This window comes from Lepisosteus oculatus, chromosome 27, assembly GCF_040954835.1.
Source record: "Lepisosteus oculatus isolate fLepOcu1 chromosome 27, fLepOcu1.hap2, whole genome shotgun sequence".
NCBI classification, from domain to species: domain Eukaryota; kingdom Metazoa; phylum Chordata; class Actinopteri; order Semionotiformes; family Lepisosteidae; genus Lepisosteus; species Lepisosteus oculatus.
The window spans coordinates 7192861-7217283 of NC_090722.1; the positions used below are offsets into that span (position 1 = coordinate 7192861).

Sequence of the window (24423 nt, forward strand, 5' to 3'; positions counted from 1 at the left end):
GTGGTCGGGAGTCCCCGTGTGTTCACTGCCCACGCCGGGGCTGATCCTCGGCCGGGACCCCGCTGGACAAGGTGACCTCTGACCCACCCCCGCCCCGGCGGGGCCGAGCCCGACCTGTGCCCTGGGTTCCGGGGTCGCGGTTCGAGCCGGGGCGGGCGGCTCAGCTGAGCCAGCAGCCCGTCTCCTGCTTTATTACTGTTTATTTTTTCTGAGCCTGGGCGGTTTTTTAAAAAAAAAAACAGGCTCCCCACCCAAAAAAGAAGGCTCTAGGAGCGGGCAGGAAGGCTGTTTTTAGAGAGGAGTGCGGTTTGCTCGGGCTGAGGGCGAGGCGGGAGCGCGGGAGAGAGAGACGGGCTCAGACGTCCCGCGGCTCGGCACCGGGACACACGCGCGTCGGCGGCTCACGCTTGCACACGGACGGTCACGGGTCTGCCCGCGGAGGAGACGAACCCCTCGGGGGAGGTTCGGGTCAGAGAGCAGCGGAGCCGGTTCCGGTTAACGCAGGTGTCGGAACCCGAAGCGGGTCCGAGTCCGGGAAAGCGACGCTCCCTTCTGAGGCGGGAGGAGGAGTGACTGGGACGGGGGGCAGTTGAGAAGACGGGACTCGTCGCACGGACGGGTTCGAACCCAGCGCCGAGAAGCCGAGGGAGTCGCGCCCGGGAGACGGACAGGGGTCCCCGGACCGGACCGAGCGAGAGGAGTGTGTGCCTGGGTGTGTGGAGGGGGCTGTTCTCGGACTCCCGGGCCGCCGGTACCGGGCCGCCCCTGCTGCCGGGACCCGGAAAGCAACACGTGGGGAAGATGTGGAGCGCGCGGGCGGGAGCGGAGCTGAACAGACGCGTCTTTGTGCTGCTGCTGCTCCTGAGAGGTGAGTGTGTGTGTGTGTGGGGGATGTACCCCCAATCCCACCCTCCACCCCCGTCAGGTCCCGGGGCTGCCCGCCCGACCCCGCGGTTCGGTTCGTTTCGGTGCGTTCGCTGCGGCCCAGCTCTGCCTCCCCGCCTGGACCGGAACCGTGTCGTTTTCAGAACATTTCTCTGTGTGTAGTTTGTCGGAAAAAACAGACGCTGCTCTTCAGCAGGTCCAGAACAGCAGGAATGGACTGGAGGTACACTGCTGTGGGGCTGCCCACCTGTCGCCCTGTCCCCCTCTCACACTGACTGGACTCCGAGACAGAGACAGAGACAGGCTGACAGTGGACACTGTTACAGAGGCTGACAGTGGACACAGAGACAGAGACAGGCTGACAGTGGACACAGAGACAGAGACGGACTGACAGTGGACACAGAGATAGAGACAGGCTGACAGGAGACACTGTGTTAGAGACAGATTGACAGTGAATAGAGACAGAGACGGACTGACAGTGGACACTGTGTTAGAGACAGGCTGACAGTGGACACTGTGTTAGAGATGTTAGAGACAGGCTGACAGTGGACACTGTGTTAGAGACAGGCTGACAGTGGACACTGTGTTAGAGATGTTAGAGACAGGCTGACAGTGGACACTGTGTTAGAGATGTTAGAGACAGGCTGACAGTGGACACTGTGTTAGAGACAGGCTGACAGTGGACACTGTGTTAGAGATGTTAGAGGCAGGCTGACAGTGGACACAGTGTGGCCCGTGTGGCCCGGCCCGGCCCGGCCGGCTGATGGCTTCTGCAGGCGGCGCCGATGGCTCCACTCCCTGTGTTCTCGGGGCAAATGCGTTCTGCAGGTGTCCCGGGATGTTCTCCCTCCCTCGCTCCCAGGAGGCCGGAGAGGAGAGGGGGGGGTGCTGGGCTCGGAGAATCGCTGCCCACACATCCTGGAGCAGCTCCTCACTTCCGCTGGAGCAGCGGGAGCTCCTGTCTGACGCTCCGCTCGTCCTCGGCCAGCCCAGGGGCTCCGCTGGCTCAGGCCGAGCTGGAGCTGACTGTGTCTGAGCTACAGCTGGCAGGACCTGAGCACAGAGGCTACAGCGCTGCACAGATCTCTCCTGACTGCTAAAATCCCTCAGTGTTTCACTCTGCTGTGGCTCATATCCAGTGTCTGCGCAGGTCGGACCTGCTGTTTCTACTGTGTGTGTGTGTGTGTGTGTGTGTGTGTGTGTGTGTGTTACCTGGCGTCTGCGCAGCTGGGACCTGTTGTTTCTGCTGTGTGTGTGTGTGTGTGTGTGTGTGTGTGTGTGTGTTACCTGGTGTCTGTGATGCTGGGACCTGTTGTTTCTGCTGTGTGTGTGTGTTACCTGGTGTCTGTGATGCTGGGACCTGTTGTTTCTGCTGTGTGTGTGTGTTACCTGGTGTCTGTGATGCTGGGACCTGTTGTTTCTGCTGTGTGTGTGTGTTACCTGGTGTCTGTGATGCTGGGACCTGTTGTTTCTGCTGTGTGTGTGTGTTACCTGGTGTCTGTGATGCTGGGACCTGTTGTTTCTGCTGTGTGTGTGTGTTACCTGGTGTCTGTGATGCTGGGACCTGTTGTTTCTGCTGTGTGTGTGTGTGTGTTACCTGGTGTCTGCGCAGCTGGGACCTGTTGTTTCTGCTGTGTGTGTGTGTTACCTGGTGTCTGCGCAGCTGGGACCTGTTGTTTCTGCTGTGTGTGTGTGTGTGTGTTACCTGGTGTCTGCGCAGCTGGGACCTGTTGTTTCTGCTGTGTGTGTGTGTTACCTGGTGTCTGCGCAGCTGGGACCTGTTGTTTCTGCTGTGTGTGTGTGTTACCTGGTGTCTGCGCAGCTGGGACCTGTTGTTTCTGCTGTGTGTGTGTGTGTGTGTGTTACCTGGTGTCTGTGATCCTGGGACCTGTTGTTTCTGCTGTGTGTGTGTGTTACCTGGTGTCTGTGATGCTGGGACCTGTTGTTTCTGCTGTGTGTGTGTGTTACCTGGTGTCTACGCTGCTGGGACCTGTTGTTTCTGCTGTGTGTGTGTGTGTTACCTGGTGTCTGCGCAGCTGGGACCTGTTGTTTCTGCTGTGTGTGTGTGTGTGTGTGTGTGTTACCTGGTGTCTGCGCAGCTGGGACCTGTTGTTTCTGCTGTGTGTGTGTGTGTGTGTGTGTTACCTGGTGTCTGTGATGCTGGGACCTGTTGTTTCTGCTGTGTGTGTGTGTTACCTGGTGTCTGTGATGCTGGGACCTGTTGTTTCTGCTGTGTGTGTGTGTTACCTGGTGTCTGTGATGCTGGGACCTGTTGTTTCTGCTGTGTGTGTGTGTTACCTGGTGTCTGCGCAGCTGGGACCTGTTGTTTCTGCTGTGTGTGTGTGTGTGTTACCTGGTGTCTGCGCAGCTGGGACCTGTTGTTTCTGCTGTGTGTGTGTGTTACCTGGTGTCTGCGCAGCTGGGACCTGTTGTTTCTGCTGTGTGTGTGTGTGTTACCTGGTGTCTGCGCAGCTGGGACCTGTTGTTTCTGCTGTGTGTGTGTGTTACCTGGTGTCTGCGCAGCTGGGACCTGTTGTTTCTGCTGTGTGTGTGTGTGTGTGTGTTACCTGGTGTCTGTGATCCTGGGACCTGTTGTTTCTGCTGTGTGTGTGTGTTACCTGGTGTCTGTGATGCTGGGACCTGTTGTTTCTGCTGTGTGTGTGTGTTACCTGGTGTCTACGCTGCTGGGACCTGTTGTTTCTGCTGTGTGTGTGTGTGTGTGTTACCTGGTGTCTGCGCAGCTGGGACCTGTTTTTTCTGCTGTGTGTGTGTGTGTGTGTGTGTGTGTGTGTGTGTGTGTGTGTTACCTGGTGTCTGCGCAGCTGGGACCTGTTGTTTCTGCTGTGTGTGTGTGTTACCTGGTGTCTGCGCAGCTGGGACCTGTTGTTTCTGCTGTGTGTTTGTGTGTGTGTGTGTTACCTGGTGTCTGTGATGCTGGGACCTGTTGTTTCTGCTGTGTGTGTGTGTTACCTGGTGTCTGTGATGCTGGGACCTGTTGTTTCTGCTGTGTGTGTGTGTGTGTGTGTGTGTGTGTGTGTGTGTGTGTTACCTGGTGTCTGTGATGCTGGGACCTGTTGTTTCTGCTGTGTGTGTGTGTTACCTGGTTTCTTGCTGTTGTCTGCTGTCTTGAGAAATCGCTGCCCTTCTCCGTGTTCCTCTGTGGCCTCAGTATAAATGGCAGGTCTGTGTGGAAAAACAGAGAGCTACTGTGCACAGAGCCAGAGCAGTGCACACCCTCTCCTGCTCCCCCCTTCTCCCCCGTCTCTCTGCGGGACAGGAAGTGAAGGCAGAGCTGGTGGGTTTGGACATGATACACAATGTTAAAATACTTGGTGTCACAGATGATCAAATGTGAATCGTCTTTTCCTTGGGCTCTGTGCTGTACTATGACTCTGTGTTAAGACCCTGCCGCACTCTCTTTCTCTGTGGCTTAAGACACTGTCGCACTCTCTTTTTAAGATCCTGTCTATTTCTGGTTGGTTAAGAAACCTGGCTCGGTCTCTCTCTCTGAGCGGGTTAAGATCCTTTCTCTCTCCTCTCTCTGCCTGTGTTGGCTAAGACCATATCTCACTCTCTGTTAGTTAAGAGCAAGTGTCTCTTTCTCTCTGTTAGTTAGGACTCTCTTTCTGTTGATGAAGACCCTGTGTCTCCCTCTGTTGATGAAGACCCTGTGTCTCAATCTGTTGGTTTAGACACTGTGTCTCTCTCTGTTGGTTAAGACCCTGTGTCTCCGTCTGGTTGTTAAGACCCTGTCCCTCTCTCTGTTGATTAAAACCCTGTGTCTCTCTCTGTTGGTTTAGACCCTGTGTCTCAATCTGTTGGTTAAGACTCTGTCCCTCCCTCTGTTAGTTAAGACCCCATGTCTCAATGTGTTGGTTTAGACCCTGTGTCTCAATGTGTTGGTATAGACCCTGTCTGTCCCTCCTGTGTCCCTCAGGTCTGTGTCTGTGCTTCAACGTCGATGTCAAGAGGCCGCGGATCTTCAGCGGCCCAGCTGACGCTCTGTTCGGCTACTCGGTCCTGCAGCACGAGGCGGAGGGACAGAAGTGGTGAGTCTGCGCCTCCGCCTCAGTGCCGTCACTTAATCTGAACTCCGCACTGACAACACAGCTGGGATCTGGTCACAGATCTAACCAATCAAAGTGCAGGTGGCATGCCCTCCGTTCCAAACTGCCACCTTGAGCTGTGTCTTAGCACTCAGCCTATCAGAAATGCTGATTCTGTGCTTCTGACCAATCGGCATTCAGCATGGCCTGGTGATTTCAGCCAATCAGGTGCTTTTCTTTGTGCTCCAGGATGCTGGTGGGAGCACCCTGGGATGGGCCGGCCAACAACAGGAAGGGGGATGTCTACAAGTGCGTCGTGGGACAGGAGAGGAACTCAAACTGCACCAAAGTGAACCTAGGTGACTGAACATCACCTGCAGACTGTCCTGTGTGCTGCACTTACACAGACCGGCCAGTGAGGGGCACCGTCCATGGATCTATAGTTGTATGGGGGCAATACTGGTCTCTTGAGTCCCGCAAAAGAGCAAGGGGGTGTCTCATGCAAAACACTGCGTTGAAATATTGTTTTGCCTAAAGTCTTTATACAAGTTGACTGTCGTAGTGGTAAAAACACTTGTCTCTGTGCCACTTTCTCCTTCTCTCGTTCCCTGTCACCCTGTGCCTCTGTTTACCTCCAATTCAAATAGCCTTATTGGCATTCTTCAAGTACAGGTTTGCCAAAGCAGTAATAGTTAGCAGAATATTTACAGTAGTGACATAATGACATCATTCATATTTGAGAAGCTGCCTCTGTTCCTCGGGCTGTGACAGGAGATCACACACTGGGCTGCAGCTCTATTGCATTTCCTCTCCCAGTAGGACTGGGAGCTGTTCTGGTTCCGACAGGTGTGGGAACTCAGGGATTAGGTTGGTTATTTTAGGGAAGAATGTTTGTCTAATCCCAGAGTGTTTCTCACTGTGCAGCAGAAAGTGCATCTCTGTCTCTGTGGGAGCACAGCCTGTCCTCTCTGGACAGCCAGGTCTGCCTGTGTCCAGTTTCTGTGTCCAGGCTGTGGTCACTGAGCCTGTCTTCTCTGCCTCTGTCCAGTTCCTATGGCCAGGCTGTGGTCACTGAGTTTGTCCTCTCTGGGCAGCCAGTTCTACTTGTGTCCTCTCTCTCTGTCTCACTCTCCTCTGCCTTTCTGTCCCACTCCGCTCTCTCACTCAAATTCAGATTTAAACAGCTTTATCGGCCTGACTGCCAGTAACACTCTTCCTCGCTCTGCCCCAGGTGAGGTGGCGCTGCAGAACGTCTCCAGACAGCTGAGGAACTCGCACCTGGGCATGACGCTGAGCCCCAGCCGTCCGGACGGCTTCGTGGTGAGTGCCAGCTGTCAAAACAGCCCCAGTCTCGCACTCCTCCTCGCCATCTGGGCAGCCAGTGTCAAGATGTGTCACGTCCTGCCTGCCTGTGTTTACCGGGACGAATCCGGGTCCGGGAGAAGAGAATGGGCTGGATGTGGAGGGACTGTGGCTGGTGACTCCCCTCTGTGGCTGCTCCCTGCTCCCAGCTTGCGGGCTTGGGAATAAGGGGATTGGAATGGCGGCCTGGCATTCCTAATTACAGGGTCTGTAGCTAGAAACATGTCACCCGCTCGGCTCAGTCCTCCTCACAGGGATGTCCCCCTTTCCGCTCGGAAAGAGGAGCCCCACCCGGGCCCGGAGTGGCAGCTCCTCTTCCGGACTGTCGGAAAAGGCGGGCCGCCAACTCTCTAACGTCTTCATGACCTCTCGTGTGGGTACTGTTGCTGCCGTGTTCCGGGACTGACTCTCTGTGTGTCTGTCTGCAGGCGTGCGCCCCCCTGTGGTCGCAGGAGTGCGGTACCTCTGTGTTCAGCACTGGGATCTGCGCCTCTGTGGACAACAGCTTCCAGCCCAAGGAGACCATCGCACCTACGGCACAGAGTACGACACAGGAACCCGCGCCTGGGCCGGCCCGGCCCGGCCCGGCCCGGATCTCGCATGGTTCCAGGTCCTGGCCAAGACGGGTCAGGTCAATGCATCACAGTCTAGTCGGTATAGCCCAGTGCAGAACCAGAGCATTCAGCACTGGTCAGTCTGGGACAGAAATAGGTCATACAACACAGGTCAGTCCGGTCCAGAGCTGTGTCAAGTGTCTCGGGTCAGTCCGGTCCAGAGCTGTGTCATGTGTCACAGGTCCGTCTGGTCCAGATCTGTGTCATCTGTCTCAGCTCAGACCGGTCCAGATCTGTGTCATGTGTCTCGGGTCAGTCCGGTCCAGAGCTGTGTCATGTATCTCGGGTCAGTCCAGTCCAGAGCTGTGTCATGTGTCACAGGTCAGTCTGGTCCAGATCTGTGTCATCTGTCTCAGCTCAGACCGGTCCAGATCTGTGTCATGTGTCTCGGGTCAGTCCGGTCCAGAGCTGTGTCATGTGTCCCGGGTCAGTCCAGTCCAGAGCTGTGTCATGTGTCACAGGTCAGTCCGGTCCAGATCTGTGTCATCTGTCTCAGCTCAGACCGGTCCAGAGCTGTGTCATGTATCTCGGGTCAGTCCAGTCCAGAGCTGTGTCATGTGTCACAGGTCAGTCTGGTCCAGATCTGTGTCATCTGTCTCAGCTCAGACCGGTCCAGATCTGTGTCATGTGTCTCGGGTCAGTCCGGTCCAGAGCTGTGTCATGTGTCTCGGGTCAGTCCAGTCCAGAGCTGTGTCATGTGTCACAGGTCAGTCCGGTCCAGATCTGTGTCAAGTGTCCCAGGTCAGTGAAGAGCTCAGTGTGGTTCAGTACAGGACAGTTGAAAGGGTGTGGCTCTGTATGTTCACCACGCTGGACCGGGGAGGCTGGGCTGTGTGACTTCAGGAATCACACAGGAATCGAGCGTGTCTGTGTGCATCTTTCCTTCACAGGGTGTGCCACCTTCATGGACATTGTGATTGTGCTAGACGGCTCCAACAGCATCTACCCCTGGTACGAGGTGCAGAACTTCCTCAGCAACATCCTCAGCAAGTTCCACATCAGCCCGGAGCAGATGCAGGTCAGTCTCCCCTCCGCCCCCTGCCACCCCTGTCAGCACCGCAATACTGGACCCTCCCCCAAGAGCTTGGCGTCAGGTCCGAGTGCCCGTCTCTCTGGAGCAGGTACGGGACAAGGCCACTCCAGTCAGGGTGACACCAGATTCTTCCCAGCTACAGCTAAGACCTGTCCCACGCACAGGAGAAATCCATGCCAGGCTCTTAGATATGAGATTTAACACCAGACATCTGTGCCAGGCTCTTAGATTTGAGATTTAACACCAGAAATCTCTGCCAGGCTCTTAGATTTGGGATTTAACACCAGACATCTGTGCCAGGCTCTTAGATCTGAGATTTAACACCAGACATCTGTGCCAGGCTCTTAGATCTGAGATTTAACACCAGACATCTGTGCCAGGCTCTTAGATCTGAGATTTAACACCAGAAATCTGTGCCAGGCTCTTAGATCTGAGATTTACCAGCAGAAATCTGTGCCAGGCTCTTAGATCTGAGATTTACCAGCAGAAATCTGTGCCAGGCTCTTAGATCTGAGATTTACCAGCAGGAATCTGTGCCAGGCTCTTAGATCTGAGATTTACCAGCAGGAATCTGTGCCAGGCTCTTAGATCTGAGATTTACCAGCAGGAATCTGTGCCAGGCTCTTAAATCTGAATTTACCAGCAGAAATCTGTGCCAGGCTCTTAGATCTGAGATTTACCAGCAGAAATCTGTGCCAGGCTCTTAAATCTGAGATTTACCAGCAGAAATCTGTGCCAGGCTCTTAGATCTGAGATTTACCAGCAGGAATCTGTGCCAGGCTCTTAGATCTGAGATTTACCAGCAGGAATCTGTGCCAGGCTCTTAGATCTGAGATTTACCAGCAGAAATCTGTGCCAGGCTCTTAGATCTGAGATTTACCAGCAGGAATCTGTGCCAGGCTCTTAGATCTGAGATTTACCAGCAGGAATCTGTGCCAGGCTCTTAGATCTGAGATTTACCAGCAGAAATCTGTGCCAGGCTCTTAAATCTGAGATTTACCAGCAGGAATCTGTGCCAGGCTCTTAGATCTGAGCTTTAACACCAGGCTGAGTCTGTGAATCGTGCCTGAATCTGCTGACTGTGGCCGCTACAGACATGCTGCCTCAAGCAGCAGAGCGGCCGACAGCGCAGGGCTCCGCGGGCAGAGCCGGCGGACAGGAGCTCGTGCCGCGTTCCCCCCGCTGAACAGGACCGCCGAAACCCAACACCCCTCGCCAGCGGCAGCCCAGAGGAATGTGGATCTCGCTACGACGCCAAGCTCTCTCCTCCTTTAAATTAGAACCAGCAGCGGGGTTCAGGGTCGAGGAATGAGGACGCAGCCCACATCTGCGTCTGGGCACGCGTCCCTGCCGCGCCGCGGAAAACGAGTCGGGATTGATCCAGAGACGCAAAGAAGGGTGGAAGGGTTGTCCTGTTTTCCAACGCAATCTGGGATTTGGGAACACTGGTCCTGCGGAGCGTGTTTTTTGTGTGTCATCGCACAGCTGGAAAATGAGCCATCTGAGAAGTTTCTCCTCCCGGAAAACACAGAGGATGAGAGAGCGGAGCTGAGCAGGAACAGGGCGAGAAGGAAATTCCTCTGGGCTTGGAGCAGTCCGGTGGCTGCCAGGATTAGCCATGTTCTGGTGACCCTGCCCCGCCTGCGGTCAGCTGCTCCTTGGCGTTAACCCATGGCTGGCCGCCGGCGGGGCTTAGAGAGCGTTGTGAGCTCTGCTCCTCCGTCCTGTCTGTCCGAGCTCTTCACCCCTGACCCCTGACCCCTGACCCCTGACCTCGGCGAAGCTCCCCGCAGCCCAGCCACGACCGAGTTCTGCTCCGCTGCCTGAGCCCTGTCTTTCTCCCCGGATCCGAAGAGACCCAGACCCTGCTGGGTCACTGCCAGACAGTATTTCTGGACTTTCAAAAACATGAGGCTGAGTGGTTTTCAAAGAGACATAATAACAATAAGTGAGAGGAAACCATTCTGCCCATGTAATTCATGTGGTTTTTAGTAGCCAGTTGGCTTCAACATCATGAATGGGCAGCTTGTTACAAACTCCCACCACTCTTTGTGTAAAAAATGTCTGTATGCCAATAGAGAAACATTTGGATTCCAGCGTATCCTATTTTTGTAGCAAATGTCAGATATTGAGCCTCTTTGTCCTTGTTTGATGTGTCAGTGTGTAACCATGCCCCGTTCTGCAGATGGGGGCTCTCCAGTGCTTAGGAGCTTTTGTGTCTATATTGCAGCAATATCTGTGTGTTAGAGCGCCCCCTGTCTGCAGGTGGCGGTGTTGCAGTACAGGGAAGCGTCTCTGTGTGTCTCGTCTTTTTTGTAGTGTCTGTGTATGACTGCAGGTGGGGGTGCTGCAGTACGGAGAAGTGTCTGTGCGTCTATAGTGCAGTATCTGTGTATAACAGCGCCCCCTGTCTGCAGGTGGGCGTGCTGCAGTACGGAGAAGTGTCTGTGCGTCTATAGTGCAGTATCTGTGTATAACAGCGCCCCCTGTCTGCAGGTGGGGGTGCTGCAGTACGGAGAACTGTCTGTGCGTCTATAGTGCAGTATCTGTGTATAACAGCGCCCCCTGTCTGCAGGTGGGGGTGCTGCAGTACGGAGAAGTGTCTGTGCGTCTATAGTGCAGTATCTGTGTATAACAGCGCCCCCTGTCTGCAGGTGGGCGTGCTGCAGTATGGAGAAGTGTCTGTGCGTCTATAGTGCAGTATCTGTGTATAACAGCGCCCCCTGTCTGCAGGTGGGGGTGCTGCAGTACGGAGAAGTGTCTGTGCGTCTATAGTGCAGTATCTGTGTATAACAGCGCCCCCTGTCTGCAGGTGGGGTTGCTGCTGTACGGAGAAGTGTCTGTGCGTCTATAGTGCAGTATCTGTGTATAACAGCGCCCCCTGTCTGCAGGTGGGGGTGCTGCAGTACGGAGAAGTGTCTGTGCACGAGTGGTCGCTGAAGGACTATCAGACGACGCAGGAGGTGGTGGAGGCAGCCAAGAACATCAGCCGCCAGGAGGGCAGAGAGACCCGCACGGCCTACGCCATCCACATGGGCTGGTGAGAGAGGATCCTCTCTCAGACAGAGGGGGGTGGAAGCGCTTGGTGGCGGGTTCGAGACCGCGGGGAGGGATTGCAAGGAGAGGAAGCTGGCGGCACCCCTCTGTGCCACCCAGGGCACGGCCAGGACTCGCTCGGCTCCTGGCGAAAGAGTGACCCGTGACTCCCCCAGCAGCGTGGATGAGGGAGGGGAGGGGACCCCGTCTGCTCTTCCTCACTCTCATCGTGGGCCGGGGGGCGGGGGGGCTAGGGGGGGCACGCTGAGCCGAGCTGCAGCATAGAGACTGGGCGTGCAGGAACGACCAGCTGGTAAATCCCGCAGTTAATCCAGACCTGACCTTGCTGAGCCGGAGGGGGGGGCAGCCCGGCGCAGGAAGCCGCTGCTGGAAGAAATCCGTGCTCCGGCACGGCGGCGCTGAGTCAGCAGGCTCTCCTGCCAGCTGTGAAAACACCGGAACAGCCCCCACCCCCCCACCCCCCAGGAATGTGCTCACAGGCGAGACGCACAGACTCGCTGCCTGCTCAGAGCCAGGCCCAGCCAGGACTGTGTTCCGGCTGACAGACTGATCCATTTGCCCCCGCAGCACGGAGGCCTTCAGCCCAGAGAGGGGCGCCAGAGAGGGCGCCACCAAGGTGATGATCGTGGTGACGGATGGGGAGTCGCATGACGGAGAGGAGCTGCCCGAGGCGCTGGCGGAGTGCGAGAAACGCAACATCACGCGTTACGCCATTGCGGTGAGTCTGGGGGCGCTGGGAGATGCGCCCCATTCAAATAGAAGAACACGTGATGTGTGTCAGTGTTACAGATAGAGACACAGCCCTCATAGAGTCAGGATATTAATCTCCCTGCCAGTCTGGGACAGACAGAGAGCTGTAAAGGAGCCCCAGTCTCACTGTGATCTGTGTCTCTGTTACAGGTAGAGACACAGCCCTTATAGAGTCAGGATATTAATCTCCCTGCCAGTCTGGGACAGACAGAGAGCTGTAAAGGAGCCCCAGTCTCACTGTGATCTGTGTCAGTTTTCTGTTCCAGACCGTGACAGGGGGAGGTGTGGAGTGAGAGAGTGCAGATGCACATGGGTGACAAGGGCTGCTGGAGTGTGTGTCAAGCCCCAGGGCTGGTGGTGCTTGACCAGCCTGGACTGTCACTGACCCCTCTTCTGTGAACCTGGGTCACAGACACTTTCCAGGGAATGACCCCTCTTGAGATACAAATAGGAAATGCTAGTGTCTCCAGACCTACAAGTAGATTTCCGGTACATATTCTGCAGTGAGTTTTGTATTGAGATGTTTTTTTTTTTGGTGAAACAGCAATTCCTGAGCCTGGAGTGTATTTATGTGGGTAAGATGCATGTGGTTAAGTCAGAAAGGCTCCCAAAATACCCTTTGCGTCTTTCAGTAATTGCAGCGTTGGAGATGTAAAAATAGGAGCTGAGCCTACAGCCAGGTTTCTGGTTTGGTGACACACTGGCAGTAATTACAGAGGGAAGGAGGGAGGGAGGGAGAGACAGAAGGGAGGGGTAGAGCGAGGGAGAGGGATAGAGAGCCGGAGAAAGACAGGAGTGTTCCAGACGTGGCTGGACACACCCTCTCTCTGCCTGCCTAAATTCCCGTCCGCTACGGAAGGGCGCAGTGCCGGCAGGAGAATCCCTGGGGAGGGGTCCTGGAGGTGCGAGCACAGGCAGGCAGGGCATGGAGTGAAGCACTCTGACTTCACCTCCCCAGGCGAGCTCGCAAGAGGGAGCTCCAGAGCTGGCCGCTCCGCTGCTTAGTGCCTGCTGCCCTGTCCATCTGTGGACTGGAGCACTCCCTGCTGGCTTATCCCTGCAGCATCACCGCTCCCAGCTCATCCCAACGTATCCCAGCTCATCCCAGTGCGTTCCAGCGTGTCCCAGCTCATCCCAAAGTATGCCAGCTCATCCCAAAGTATGCCAGCTCATCCCAGCTCATCCCAGTGCGTTCCAGCATGTCCCAGCTCATCCCAAAGTATGCCAGCTCATCCCAAAGTATGCCAGCTCATCCCAGCTCATCCCAGTGCGTTCCAGCGTGTCCCAGCTCATCCCAAAGTATGCCAGCTCATCCCAACATATCCCAGCGTATCCCAGCTCATCTCAGTGCGTTCCAGCATGTCCCAGCTCATCCCGACGTATCCCAGCTCATCCCACTGCGTTCCAGTGTGTCTCGGCTCATCCCAACATATCCCAGGGCATGCCAGCACATCCCAGTGCATCCCAGCATGTCCCAGCTCATTCCACCGTATCCCAGGGCACCTTGGACTGTCCTCTACGCTGGAGTCTGCGCCTCTGCCTCTGCCTCCGCTGCCACCGCAGCAAGACTTAGGATACAGTCCTCCCACAGTGCCCCCCGGGGGCATAAACTGCAGCTTTCGCACCCCAGCTGCATGCCCCGGGACCGTCCTCTGCCCTGGCCCGCGGAGCCTCCCTCCCCTGTGACCACAGCCAGCCGCGGCCAGCTGACGGGAGCACCTTAGCTGCCCCGCCCCTGTCGCTTTCTCCCCAGCAAGCTGCCCGTCTCGGAGAAGACCCCGCCGAGCTTTGAGCTCCCCTGCCGGCGTGACTGAGCTCCCGGTTTACTGGCTCGGGGTGCGGTCAGCGGTCAGCGCGCGCTGGACCGGAGCAGGCTGCCTGCTGGAGCTCGCGGGGCTCAGGAGGAGAGATCTAACCGCCCTGAACCCGAATCCCCACCCAGTGGCCCCTGTCCTGCCGCTGGGCTGAAGGAGCGGACCCCTGGTGGCTGGAGAGATTGAGGCCGGCGGCCCTGATGGGAGCGGATGGACAGAGGAACGGAAGTGTCGTCCCGCGGCAGCAGGGAGCGGAGAGCGGACAGGGGGACGCGCGGGATCAGTTCTGGGAATGGCCGGTCAGGGGGTCCTCGCAGGAGTCGGACCCCTGCATGGTTAGTGCAGGGCGCCGGGAGCCGGGCGGGTGGCAGCTGAGCCCGCGCAAGAGGACAAGCTTCGCTCCCGTTTCCTGCCCCCTTATCAGCACGGAGTCCCGCCGGCGGCTGCCAGGGACGGGGTGGACACAGAGAGCGCCCCACGCCCGCCGCGCTTGACGGCTTCGCTGCTAAACCGATTCGTCAGTACTCACTCACGCTGCTGCTGGAGGACAGTAATGTGCCACTATGTATCAAAATTGACTAGTGAAGTATCTGTTCATATCACAGGTGTGTCTCTGTACAGGTAACACTGTCAGTGTCACAGCTGTGTCTCTGTACAGGTAACACTGACAGCGTCACACAGGTGTGTCTGTGTACAGGTCACACTGTCAGTGTCACAGCTGTGTCTCTGTTCAGGTAACACTGACAGCGTCACACAGGTGTGTCTGTGTACAGGTAACGCTGTCAGTGTCACAGCTGTGTCTCTGTACAGGTAACACTGACAGCGTCACACAGGTGTGTCTGTGTACAGGTCACACTGTCAGCGTCACAGGTGTGTCTGTGTACAGGTAACACTGTCAGTGTCACAGCTGTGTCTCTGTTCAGGTAATGCTGTCAGTGCCACAGGTGTGTCTGTGTACAGGTAACGCTGTCAGCGTCACAGGTGTGTCTGTGTACAGGTAACGCTGTCAGTGTCACAGGTGTGTCTGTGTACAGGTAACGCTGTCAGTGTCACAGGTGTGTCTGTGTACAGGTAAAGCTGTCAGTGTCACAGGTGTGTCTGTGTACAGGTAACACTGACAGCGTCACACAGGTGTGTCTGTGTACAGGTCACACTGTCAGTGTCACAGGTGTGTCTGTGTACAGGTAACACTGACAGCGTCACACAGGTGTTTCTGAATACAGGTAACAGTGCTGATATCTGTGACTATGCTGCCCCCCTCAGGTCCTGGGACACTATATCCGTCGACAGCAGGACCCCGAGACCTTCATCAACGAGATCAAGTACATCGCCAGCGACCCCGATGAGAAATATTTCTTCAACGTGACAGACGAGGCGGCCCTGAATGACATCGTGGACGCCCTCGGAGACCGCATCTTCAGCCTGGAGGGTGAGGGTGGGAGGGGGGAGGAGAGGGAGAGGAAGGCCACAGGACGAGGCCAAAAACACACAGCCCAGAGGTGCTGGATCATGTCTCATGGCTGTGGTGTTGTTCCAGGGACGCTGGGATACAACGAGAGCTCCTTTGAGATGGAGATGTCCCAGATCGGCTTCTCCACACACGTGCTGGACGTGAGTCTGACCGAAGAGAGATCAGAGAGAAACAAGCCTCTGATCGGGGCTTCCGTATGGATCTGCCCTCTGTCTGATCGGGGCTTCCGTATGGATATGCGCTCTGTCTGATCGGAATTCCGTATGGATCTGCGCTCTGTCTGATCGGAATTCCGTATGGAAGGCAGATTCTGTATGGATCTGCCTTCTGTCTGATCGGGGCTTCCGTATGGATCTGCGCTCTGTCTGATCATAATTCCGTATGGATCTGTGCTCTGTCTGATCGGAGCTGTCTGTATGGATCTGCACTCTATCTGATCGGGGCTTCCTTATGGATCTGTGCTCCGTCTCATCAGGACTGTCTGTACGGATCTGTGCTCTGTCTGATCAGGGCTGTCTGTACGGATCTGCGCTCTGTCTGATCGGGGCTGTCTGTATGGATCTGTGCTCTGTCTGATCGGGGCTGTCTGTATGGATCTGTGCTCTGTCTGATCGGGGCTGTCTGTATGGATCTGCTCTCTGTCTGATTGGGGCTTCTGTATGGATCTGCACTCTGTCTCACCTGAACTGTCTGTATTAATCTGCTCTCCGTCTGAACTGTCGTTTTGATCTGAATCGTCCTGAAAACTGTAGCCGTTCACCAGCTCCTCTGGGTGTCTGCAGGACGGGATCCTGTTTGGGACAGTGGGGGCGTACGACTGGGACGGCGGCGTGCTGAAGGAGGGGGCGCAGGGGCGCATCGTGCCGCCCCGTGAGGCGTTCGAGAAGGAGTTTCCCCTGGAGCTGAAGAACCACGCCGCGTACCTGGGTAACGTCCGCTTCCTGTGTCGGGTCCCAGCAGGAGGCGATGCTAGCGAGGTGCAGGCTGAGGGCCCGCTGGTCAGTACTGGGGCTGGTCTGCGTGTTTCCAGCTCAGAAACGGTTCCGCAGTTCCATAGTGGCCACTCGAGTGTCCGGTGGACTCCTGGACATGGCTCCCGATCCGTCTTATTCACAGCGCTTTGTGAGATGGTGTTTCGTCACCCCCACCTGTCGCCTTCCGGGAAGTCAAGGGCATCAGCATGTCGGCGTCTCTCCCTCAGAGGGTCAGTGCGGTAGGGCCTGAATGTGTCAGTGTCAGGGGTTCAGTGCCTGTGTCCCTGTGGCCCTGTGTCCTGCAGGATACACTGTGTCCTCCGTGACGGTGAAGAATGGCAAGCGACTGTACATCGCTGGGGCGCCGCGCTTCAGACACAAGGGCAAGGTCATCCTGTTTGACCTGAAGAGGAATGGAGACGTCACCATCTCCCAGGCCCTGAACGGAGAGCAGGTCTCTGCCACACCCTCACTCTCTCCGTGTCTTCTGTCTGTGTGTACAACACTCTGTTGTCCTCTCTCTAGTGTCTCTCCATCACTGCTCAGAGCACCGTCTGTCTCTCTAGTGTCTCTCCATCACTGTCTCTCTCTCTAGTGTCTCTCCATCACTGCTCAGAGCACCGTCTGTCTCTCTGGTGTCTCTCCATCACTGTCTCTCTCTCTGGTGTCTCTCCATCACTGCTCAGAGCACCGTCTGTCTCTCTGGTGTCTCTCCATCACTGTCTCTCTCTCTAGTGTCTCTCCATCACTGCTCAGAGCACTGTCTCTCTGGTGTCTCTCCATCACTGTCTGTCTCTCTGGTGTCTCTCCATCACTGCTCTGAGCACTGTCTGTCTCTCTGGTGTCTCTCCATCACTGCTCAGAGCACTGTCTGTCTCTCTAGTGTCTCTCCATCACTGTCTCTCTCTCTGGTGTCTCTCCATCACTGCTCAGAGCACTGTCTCTCTGGTGTCTCTCCATCACTGTCTGTCTCTCTGGTGTCTCTCCATCACTGCTCAGCGTATACGCTGTATAACAAGGTGTCTGTGTCCCAGATCGGCTCGTACTTCGGCAGCGAGGTGTGTCCGGTGGACGTGAACAGAGACGGGGTCACAGATGTGCTGCTGGTGGCTGCGCCCATGTACCTGGGGTCCGGGAACAAGGAGGCCGGCCGGGTCTACGTGTACACTCTGAGCAGGGTGAGACGGGGGGAGAGGAAGAGGAGAGGGAGAGAGGTGGAGGAAGGGGCTCTGTGGAAATGACCCCCCTGCCCGCTGGCTCTGCCCTGCCTCCAGGTCCTGTTCACCCCGAACGGCACCCTGCAGGCCCACAGGAAGGCCCAGGACGCCCGGTTCGGGTACGCCATGGCCATGGTGCCGGACCTGAACCACGATGGCTACAACGACCTGCTGGTGGGCGCGCCTCTGGAGGATGGGCACCGCGGCGCCGTGTACATTTACCACGGTTACGGCACCTCCATCGTACCGCAGTACAAACAGGTGAGGGGGCGGCGCCGGACCGGGCAGCAGCTCCCCCTACAGGGCGGGGGGATGGCCCTGTCCGCTCACTGGCCCCTGTCTCCCTCTCCGCGCAGCGGATCCCGGGCTCGGCGCTGTCTCCGGGGCTGCAGTACTTCGGCCGCAGTGTGAGCAGCCGGCTGGACCTGGACGGGGACGAGCTGCTGGACCTGGCGGTGGGAGCGCAGGGCAGCGCGGTGCTGCTGAGGTGAGCGGGGACCGTCCGGTCCACACCTGAACTCACCTGACCGCACCTGACCGCACCTGACCTCACCTGACCGCACCTGACCACACCTGACCCCGAGAGAGCAGAGCAACGGGTCACAGCCTCGTCCACACCTGACCGCACCTGACCACACCTGACCTCACCTGACCGCACCTGACCCGAGAGATCAGAGCAACGGGTCACAGCCTTGTCCACACCTGACCACGAGAGAGCAGAGGGACGAGTCACAGCCTTGTCCACACCCACACCTGTCCACACCTGTCCACACCTGTCCACCCCTGACCACACCTGACCACACCTGACCCGAGAGATCAGAGTAACGAGTCACAGCCTTGTCCACACCTGACCACACCTGACCGCACCTGACCGCACCTGACCACGAAAGATCAGAGCAACAGGTCACAGCCTCGTCCACACCTGACCGCACCTGACCACACCTGACCATTAGAGAGCAGAGCAACGGGTCACAGCCTTGTCCACACCTGACCACACCTGACCACACCTGACCTCGAGAGATCAGAGCAACAGGTCACAGCCTCGTCCACACCTGACCGCACCTGACCACACCTGACCTCACCTGACCTCGAGAGATCAGAGCAATGGGTCACAGTCTCGTCCACACCTGACCGCACCTGACCACACCTGACCATGAGAGAGCAGAGCAACGGGTCACAGCCTCGTCCACACCTGACCGCACCTGACCACACCTGACCACGAGAGATCAGAGCAACGGGTCACAGTCTCGTCCACACCTGACCGCACCTGACCACACCTGACCTCACCTGACCATGAGAGAGCAGAGCAACGGGTCACAGCCTCGTCCACACCTGACCGCACCTGACCACACCTGACCATGAGAGATCAGAGCAACAGGTCACAGCCTCGTCCACACCTGACCAACCCTGACCCCGAGTGATCAGAGTAACGAGTCACAGCCTTGTCCACACCTGACCACACCTGACCACACCTGACCACACCTGACCACCCCTGTCCACACCTGACCGCGAGAGAGCAGAGTAACGAGTCAGAGTCACAACCTGACCGGTCCTGCTGAGGCGGCAGCATGGCCACCGCTGGTTCACTTCCCACAGGAGCGGTAGTAAGTCCTGCTCCTCTGCCCGCTGTCTCCCTCAGTTCGCGCAGCATAGTGCAGATCAACGTCACGCTGTCCTTCCAGCCCCACTCCATCAACGTCATCCACAAGAACTGCCAGCGGGGGGTGAGAGAGTCCGCCTGCCTCAACGCCACCGTCTGCTTCCACACCACCTCTCGCTCTCCCGGCACGGACAGAGCCCCCTTCGGTGAGTGCCCCCCGCAGACTCCCTACTGACACTGACGCCCCGCCGAGCCACTGGCACTGCCCGGACACTCAGAGACATCCTCCTGGCCCACAGAGCCACTGGCACTGCCCTGACACCCTCCTGCCCCACAGAGCCACTGGCACTGCCCTGACACCCAGAGACACCCTCCTGCCCCACAGAACCACAGACACTGCCCTGACACTCAGAGACATCCTCCTGCCCCACAGAGCCACAGACACTGCCCTGACACTCAGAGACACCCTACTGCCCCACAGAGCCACAGACACTGCCCTGACACCCTCCTGCCCCACAGAGCCACAGACACTGCCCTGACACCCTCCTGCCCCACAGAGCTACAGACACTGCCCTGACACCCAGAGACACCCTCCTGCCCCACAGAGCCACAGACACTGCCCTGACACCCTCCTGCCCCACAGAGCTACAGACACTGCCCTGACACCCAGAGACACCCTCCTGCCCCACAGAACCACAGACACTGCCCTGACACTCAGAGACACCCTACTGCCCCACAGAGCCACAGACACTGCCCTGACACCCTCCTGCCCCACAGAGCCACAGACACTGCCCTGACACCCTCCTGCCCCACAGAGCCACAGACACTGCCCTGACACCCAGAGACACCCTCCTGCCCCACAGAGCCACAGACACTGCCCTGACACCCAGAGACACCCTCCTGCCCCACAGAACCACAGACACTGCCCTGACACTCAGAGACACCCTACTGCCCCACAGAGCCACAGACACTGCCCTGACACCCAGAGACACCCTCCTGCCCCACAGAGCCACAGACACTGCCCTGACACCCTCCTGCCCCACAGAGCCACAGACACTGCCCTGACACCCTCCTGCCCCACAGAGCCACAGACACTGCCCTGACACCCTCCTGCCCCACAGAGCTACAGACACTGCCCTGACACTCAGAGACACCCTCCTGCCCCACAGAACCACAGACGCTGCCCTGACACTCAGAGACACCCTACTGCCCCACAGAGCCACAGACACTGCCCTGACACCCTCCTGCCCCACAGAGCCACAGACACTGCCCTGACACCCAGAGACACCCTCCTGCCCCACAGAGCCACAGACACTGCCCTGACACCCAGAGACACCCTCCTGCCCCACAGAGCCACTGCCCTTACCCAGCTACTGCCTTGATTGACAGATCCTGTTACTGGATGCCTTTACACAAAGGAGTGTGGGAGTGTGTAACAAGCTACCCAGCCATGTTGCAGACTTCAATACCCTTTGAAGAGATGGCTTGGCGAGCCCCTCGGAGCACTTAGCTACTAAACACAGCACGAGCGAGACGGGCCGAATGGCCTCCTCTCATTTATAAATACTACCATTTATCGATCCAGACCTGCATGTGGGCGCCATGCTGGACGACAGGAAGTTCATGACCCGGGCCCTGTTCGACCAGAGCTCCCAGCGGCAGATCCAGACAGTGCTCCAGGCGCAGATCGACGAGGTCACCTGCTCCATGCTGCCCTTCCATGTCTTTGTGAGTGCAAGGAAGGGTATGAGACTCCTGGTGCACAGCGGTCTGACCCACTCCAGGTTTTACAGTGCTGTCAGTCAGACTCCCAGTGCACAGCAGTCTGATCCACTCCAGGTTTTACAGTGCTGTCAGTCAGACTCCCAGTGCACAGCAGTCTGATCCACTCCAGGTTTTACAGTGCTGTCAGTCAGACTCCCAGTGCACAGCAGTCTGATCCACTCCAGGTGTTACAGTGCTGTCAGTCAGACTCCCAGTGCACAGCAGTCTGATCCACTCCAGGTGTTACAGTGCTGTCAGTCAGACTCCCAGTGCACAGCAGTCTGATCCACTCCAGGTGTTACAGTGCTGTCAGTCAGACTCCCAGTGCACAGCAGTCTGATCCACTCCAGGTTTTACAGTGCTGTCAGTCAGACTCCCAGTGCACAGCAGTCTGATCCACTCCAGGTTTTACACTGCTGTCAGTCAGACTCCCAGTGCACAGCAGTCTGATCCACTCCAGGTTTTACACTGCTGTCAGTCAGACTCCCAGTGCACAGTGGTCTGATCCACTCCAGGTTTTACCCTCTCTTGGCCATTCTACTGTTGTCATTTTCATGTTATTTTAACTGCAGGGTGGCCAGCATAGCTGCCTCACAGCGCTGTGTTCAGTTCCTGGACTGCTATCTGTGGGGAGTTTGCATGTTCTTCCCGAGTTCGCATGGGTGTCCTCTGGATGCTCTGATTTCCTCTCAAAGTCCAAAGACATACTGCTGGGTTAATTGGTTTGTTGGAAAACTGGCCCTGGTGTGAGTGTGTCTGTGCATGTCTGCGCTGTGATGGACTAACCACCCCCCCGTCACCTGACTTGGTTGAAGTGGATAGAAAATGGATGGGCACCTTTACTCGCAGGTAGCTGTGATTGAAAATGACCTAACCCTGCTCCTACACCTGTGCCCGCTGCTTCTAGTAAAACCTGGAGTGGATCCGACTGCAGGCGGAGCTCCGTCCCTCACCTGTCCCTCTCTCCCTCCGCCCCAGGACACCGCCGACTACATCCGGCCCATCGGCTTCGCTCTGCGCTTCAGGATCAACGACACAGAGAGCGGCCCCGTGCTGGACGAGGGCTGGCCCACCTTCGCCAAGAGACTTGTGAGGGCCCTCGCCCCCCCCGACCCCCCCCCCCCAGCCCCCGTACCCCAACCGTGCAGTCAGCAGTCCTGGTCTTAGCCAAGTTCGCCATGTCATCACATTTCAGCCAGCTGAAAGAGGACTCACTGCTCACTGCTGCTTTTCCACTATTCATTTTAGTCACATTTTTGTCAGCAGTTTCATCCGCTTGTATAACATGCAGAAAGGTTTTAGTTTGATTTGATATTAATGAATGATTTCATCCTCTCAGCCTTTTTCATGGAATGTGGGGTCACGGTCTCTTTCCCCCCAGATCCCCTTCTTCAAAGACTGCGGGGAGGACGACGTGTGTGTGACAGACCTGGTGCTTCACGCCCACATGGACGTGTCGGGGTCCAGGTAGGGGCTCCCGAGATCACAGGGCAGGGGCGGGTGGAGACTCACCTGCTGGAGCGGCATTGTGGACACTGGACACTGGACAGTGGACAGTGCAGTGGTGTAGTGTTCTCAGCTGACCGGTGCTCTATGGACAGTGGTGTTGTGTCTTCAGATGACCGGTGCTCTCTGGACAGTGGACAGTGCGGTGATGTTGTGTCCTTAGCTGATCAGTCTGGACAGTGGACAGTGCAGTGGTGTAGTATTCTCAGCTGACTGGTGCTCTATGGACAGTGGTGTTGTGTCCTCAGATGACCGGTGCTCTCTGGACAGTGGACAGTGCGGTGATGTTGTGTCCTTAGCTGATCGGTCTGGACAGTGGACAGTGCAGTGGTGTAGTGTTCTCAGCTGACCGGTGCTCTCTGGACAGTGGTGTTGTGTCCTCAGATGACCGGTGCTCTCTGGACAGTGGACAGTGTGGTGATGTTGTGTCCTTAGCTGACCGGTCTGGACAGTGGACAGTGGACAGTGAGCGCAGTTTCTGCTCTCCGCAGACAGGAGCCCTACATCGTCCGCAGTCCGCGGCGCCGGCTGGCCGTGGAGCTGGTCCTGGAGAACCGGCAGGAGAACGCCTACAACACCAGCCTGCGCCTGCTCTTCTCCCGCAACCTGCACTTCTCCAGCCTCAGCAGCAAGGTGAGGCCCCGGGCCCCCGGGGGCCAGCGCTCGTCAGGACCGAGCTGGGAGGGGGTTAACAGGCTCCCTCTGCCCCTGTCTCTCCAGGACGAGCCGCAGGTGAAGATGGAGTGCACAGCCCTGAGCTCCAACAGCCACTCCTGTAACGTCAGCTATCCCGTCTTCAGATCTCAGGCCAAGGTCTGTGCCCTGTGTCTGGACTGCCTGTTCCTGTCCTGTGTCTGGACTTCCTGCATGTGTACCTGTCCTGTGTCTCAGCATGTGTACCTGTCCTGTGTCTGGACTTCCTGTTCCTGCCCTGTGTCTGGACTCCCTGTTCCTGTCCTGTGTCTGGACTTCCTGTTCCTGCCCTGTGTCTGGACTGCCTGTTCCTGTCCTGTGTCTCAGCATGTGTACCTGTCCTGTGTCTGGACTCCCTGTTCCTGCCCTGTGTCTGGACTTCCTGCATGTGTACCTGTCCTGTGTCTCAGCATGTGTACCTGTCCTGTGTCTGGACCCCCTGTTCCTGTCTTGTGTCTGAACTCCCTGTTCCTGCCCTGTGTCTGGACTTCCTGCATGTGTACCTGTCCTGTGTCTAAGCATGTGTACCTGTCCTGTGTCTGGACCCCCTGTTCCTGTCCTGTGTCTGGACTCTCTGTTCCTGTCCTGTGTCTGAGATAACAGTTAATGCAAACTGTTTTCTGTCTGAAGTGAGTGCTGAGAAAGTCTGTCCTTGCAGGCGACCTTTAACCTGGAGTTTGAGTTTAGCTGCATGTCCCTGCTGAACCGAGTGCAGATGAAGATGATGGCTACCAGGTAACCCACTGACGGTGACTCTGACGCAGACACTCTGAGTGGAGTGAGGTAGTGCAAGAGAACACACAACAAAGCTCATTATCTAAGAGAGAACATTCAGCCCTTCAGATGCGTACCGTTGTGCAGCCATTTCTTATAAGATTCAATTATGTCAGCTCCAACAAAGCACCTGGGCTGCCTGTGCCACACACCTGCAACTCTTTGTGCAAAACAGCACCTGCTGTTCCTGGTCCTCAATGTAACATGTTCCCTGGGTTTCCCCTGGTCCCTGGGTTTCCACTGAGGGTCCTCTGGTTTGACTCTGTCCTGTGTGTGCCCATCTGTGTGTTTCCACAGCGACAGTGCAGAGAGAGAAGAGACATTACACGACAACACAGCACAGCTGCTGGCCATGGTGCTGTACGAGCCCGATCTCTTCATCACCAGGTGAGACAGGAGTCACAAACAATCACTTTTACAGACTCCTGCCGGTCCACTTTTCTGTGATCCTCTGCTCCTGCCTGTCCACGTGACTGTGATCCTCTGCTCCTGCCTGTCCACTTTTCTGTGATCCTCTGCTCCTGCCTGTCCACTTTTCTGTGATCCTCTGCTCCTGCCTGTCCACCTGACTGTGATCCTCTGCTCCTGCCTGTCCACCTGTCTATCTGACAGGGTAAGGATGAAACCTGTGAATGTTATGAGTAACAGAACGATCATCTGTCTCCCTCACAGTGACTCCAACCTGAACCGCTACGAGGTCCATCCCACACGCACACCCTCTGAGGGCATCGGCCCCGAGTTTCACACCAACTTCAAGGTACGTCCTCACACACAGCTGCCTGGGTCAGGAGCCCAGAGGGTCTGTCAGGGTGTCTCAGTCTGTGTACAGGGGTGAAGCAGACAAGAGCTTTACCATCTCTCCC

General features: G+C 56.9%; 1 protein-coding gene across 1 annotated transcript in view; it reads left to right on the plus strand.

Annotated features, from left to right (window-relative positions):
* The first annotated feature begins 5 nt into the window (after positions 1–5).
* itga10 (integrin, alpha 10) overlaps positions 6–24423 on the plus strand; it is a 28843-nt gene continuing 4425 nt past the window's right edge. The window contains exons 1-24 of the mRNA XM_069184990.1: positions 6–868; positions 4823–4934; positions 5181–5290; positions 6163–6251; positions 6722–6836; positions 7798–7925; positions 10832–10980; positions 11565–11715; positions 14825–14990; positions 15099–15172; positions 15815–15959; positions 16312–16460; positions 17041–17184; positions 17281–17484; positions 17580–17710; positions 18863–19029; positions 20409–20551; positions 21566–21676; positions 21969–22054; positions 22585–22726; positions 22814–22906; positions 23445–23521; positions 23858–23947; positions 24233–24317. Coding sequence (XP_069041091.1) covers positions 802–868; positions 4823–4934; positions 5181–5290; positions 6163–6251; positions 6722–6836; positions 7798–7925; positions 10832–10980; positions 11565–11715; positions 14825–14990; positions 15099–15172; positions 15815–15959; positions 16312–16460; positions 17041–17184; positions 17281–17484; positions 17580–17710; positions 18863–19029; positions 20409–20551; positions 21566–21676; positions 21969–22054; positions 22585–22726; positions 22814–22906; positions 23445–23521; positions 23858–23947; positions 24233–24317 — 2928 coding nt within the window. The 5' untranslated portion in view covers positions 6–801. The remainder of the gene's footprint in view (positions 869–4822; positions 4935–5180; positions 5291–6162; positions 6252–6721; positions 6837–7797; positions 7926–10831; positions 10981–11564; positions 11716–14824; positions 14991–15098; positions 15173–15814; positions 15960–16311; positions 16461–17040; positions 17185–17280; positions 17485–17579; positions 17711–18862; positions 19030–20408; positions 20552–21565; positions 21677–21968; positions 22055–22584; positions 22727–22813; positions 22907–23444; positions 23522–23857; positions 23948–24232; positions 24318–24423) is intronic.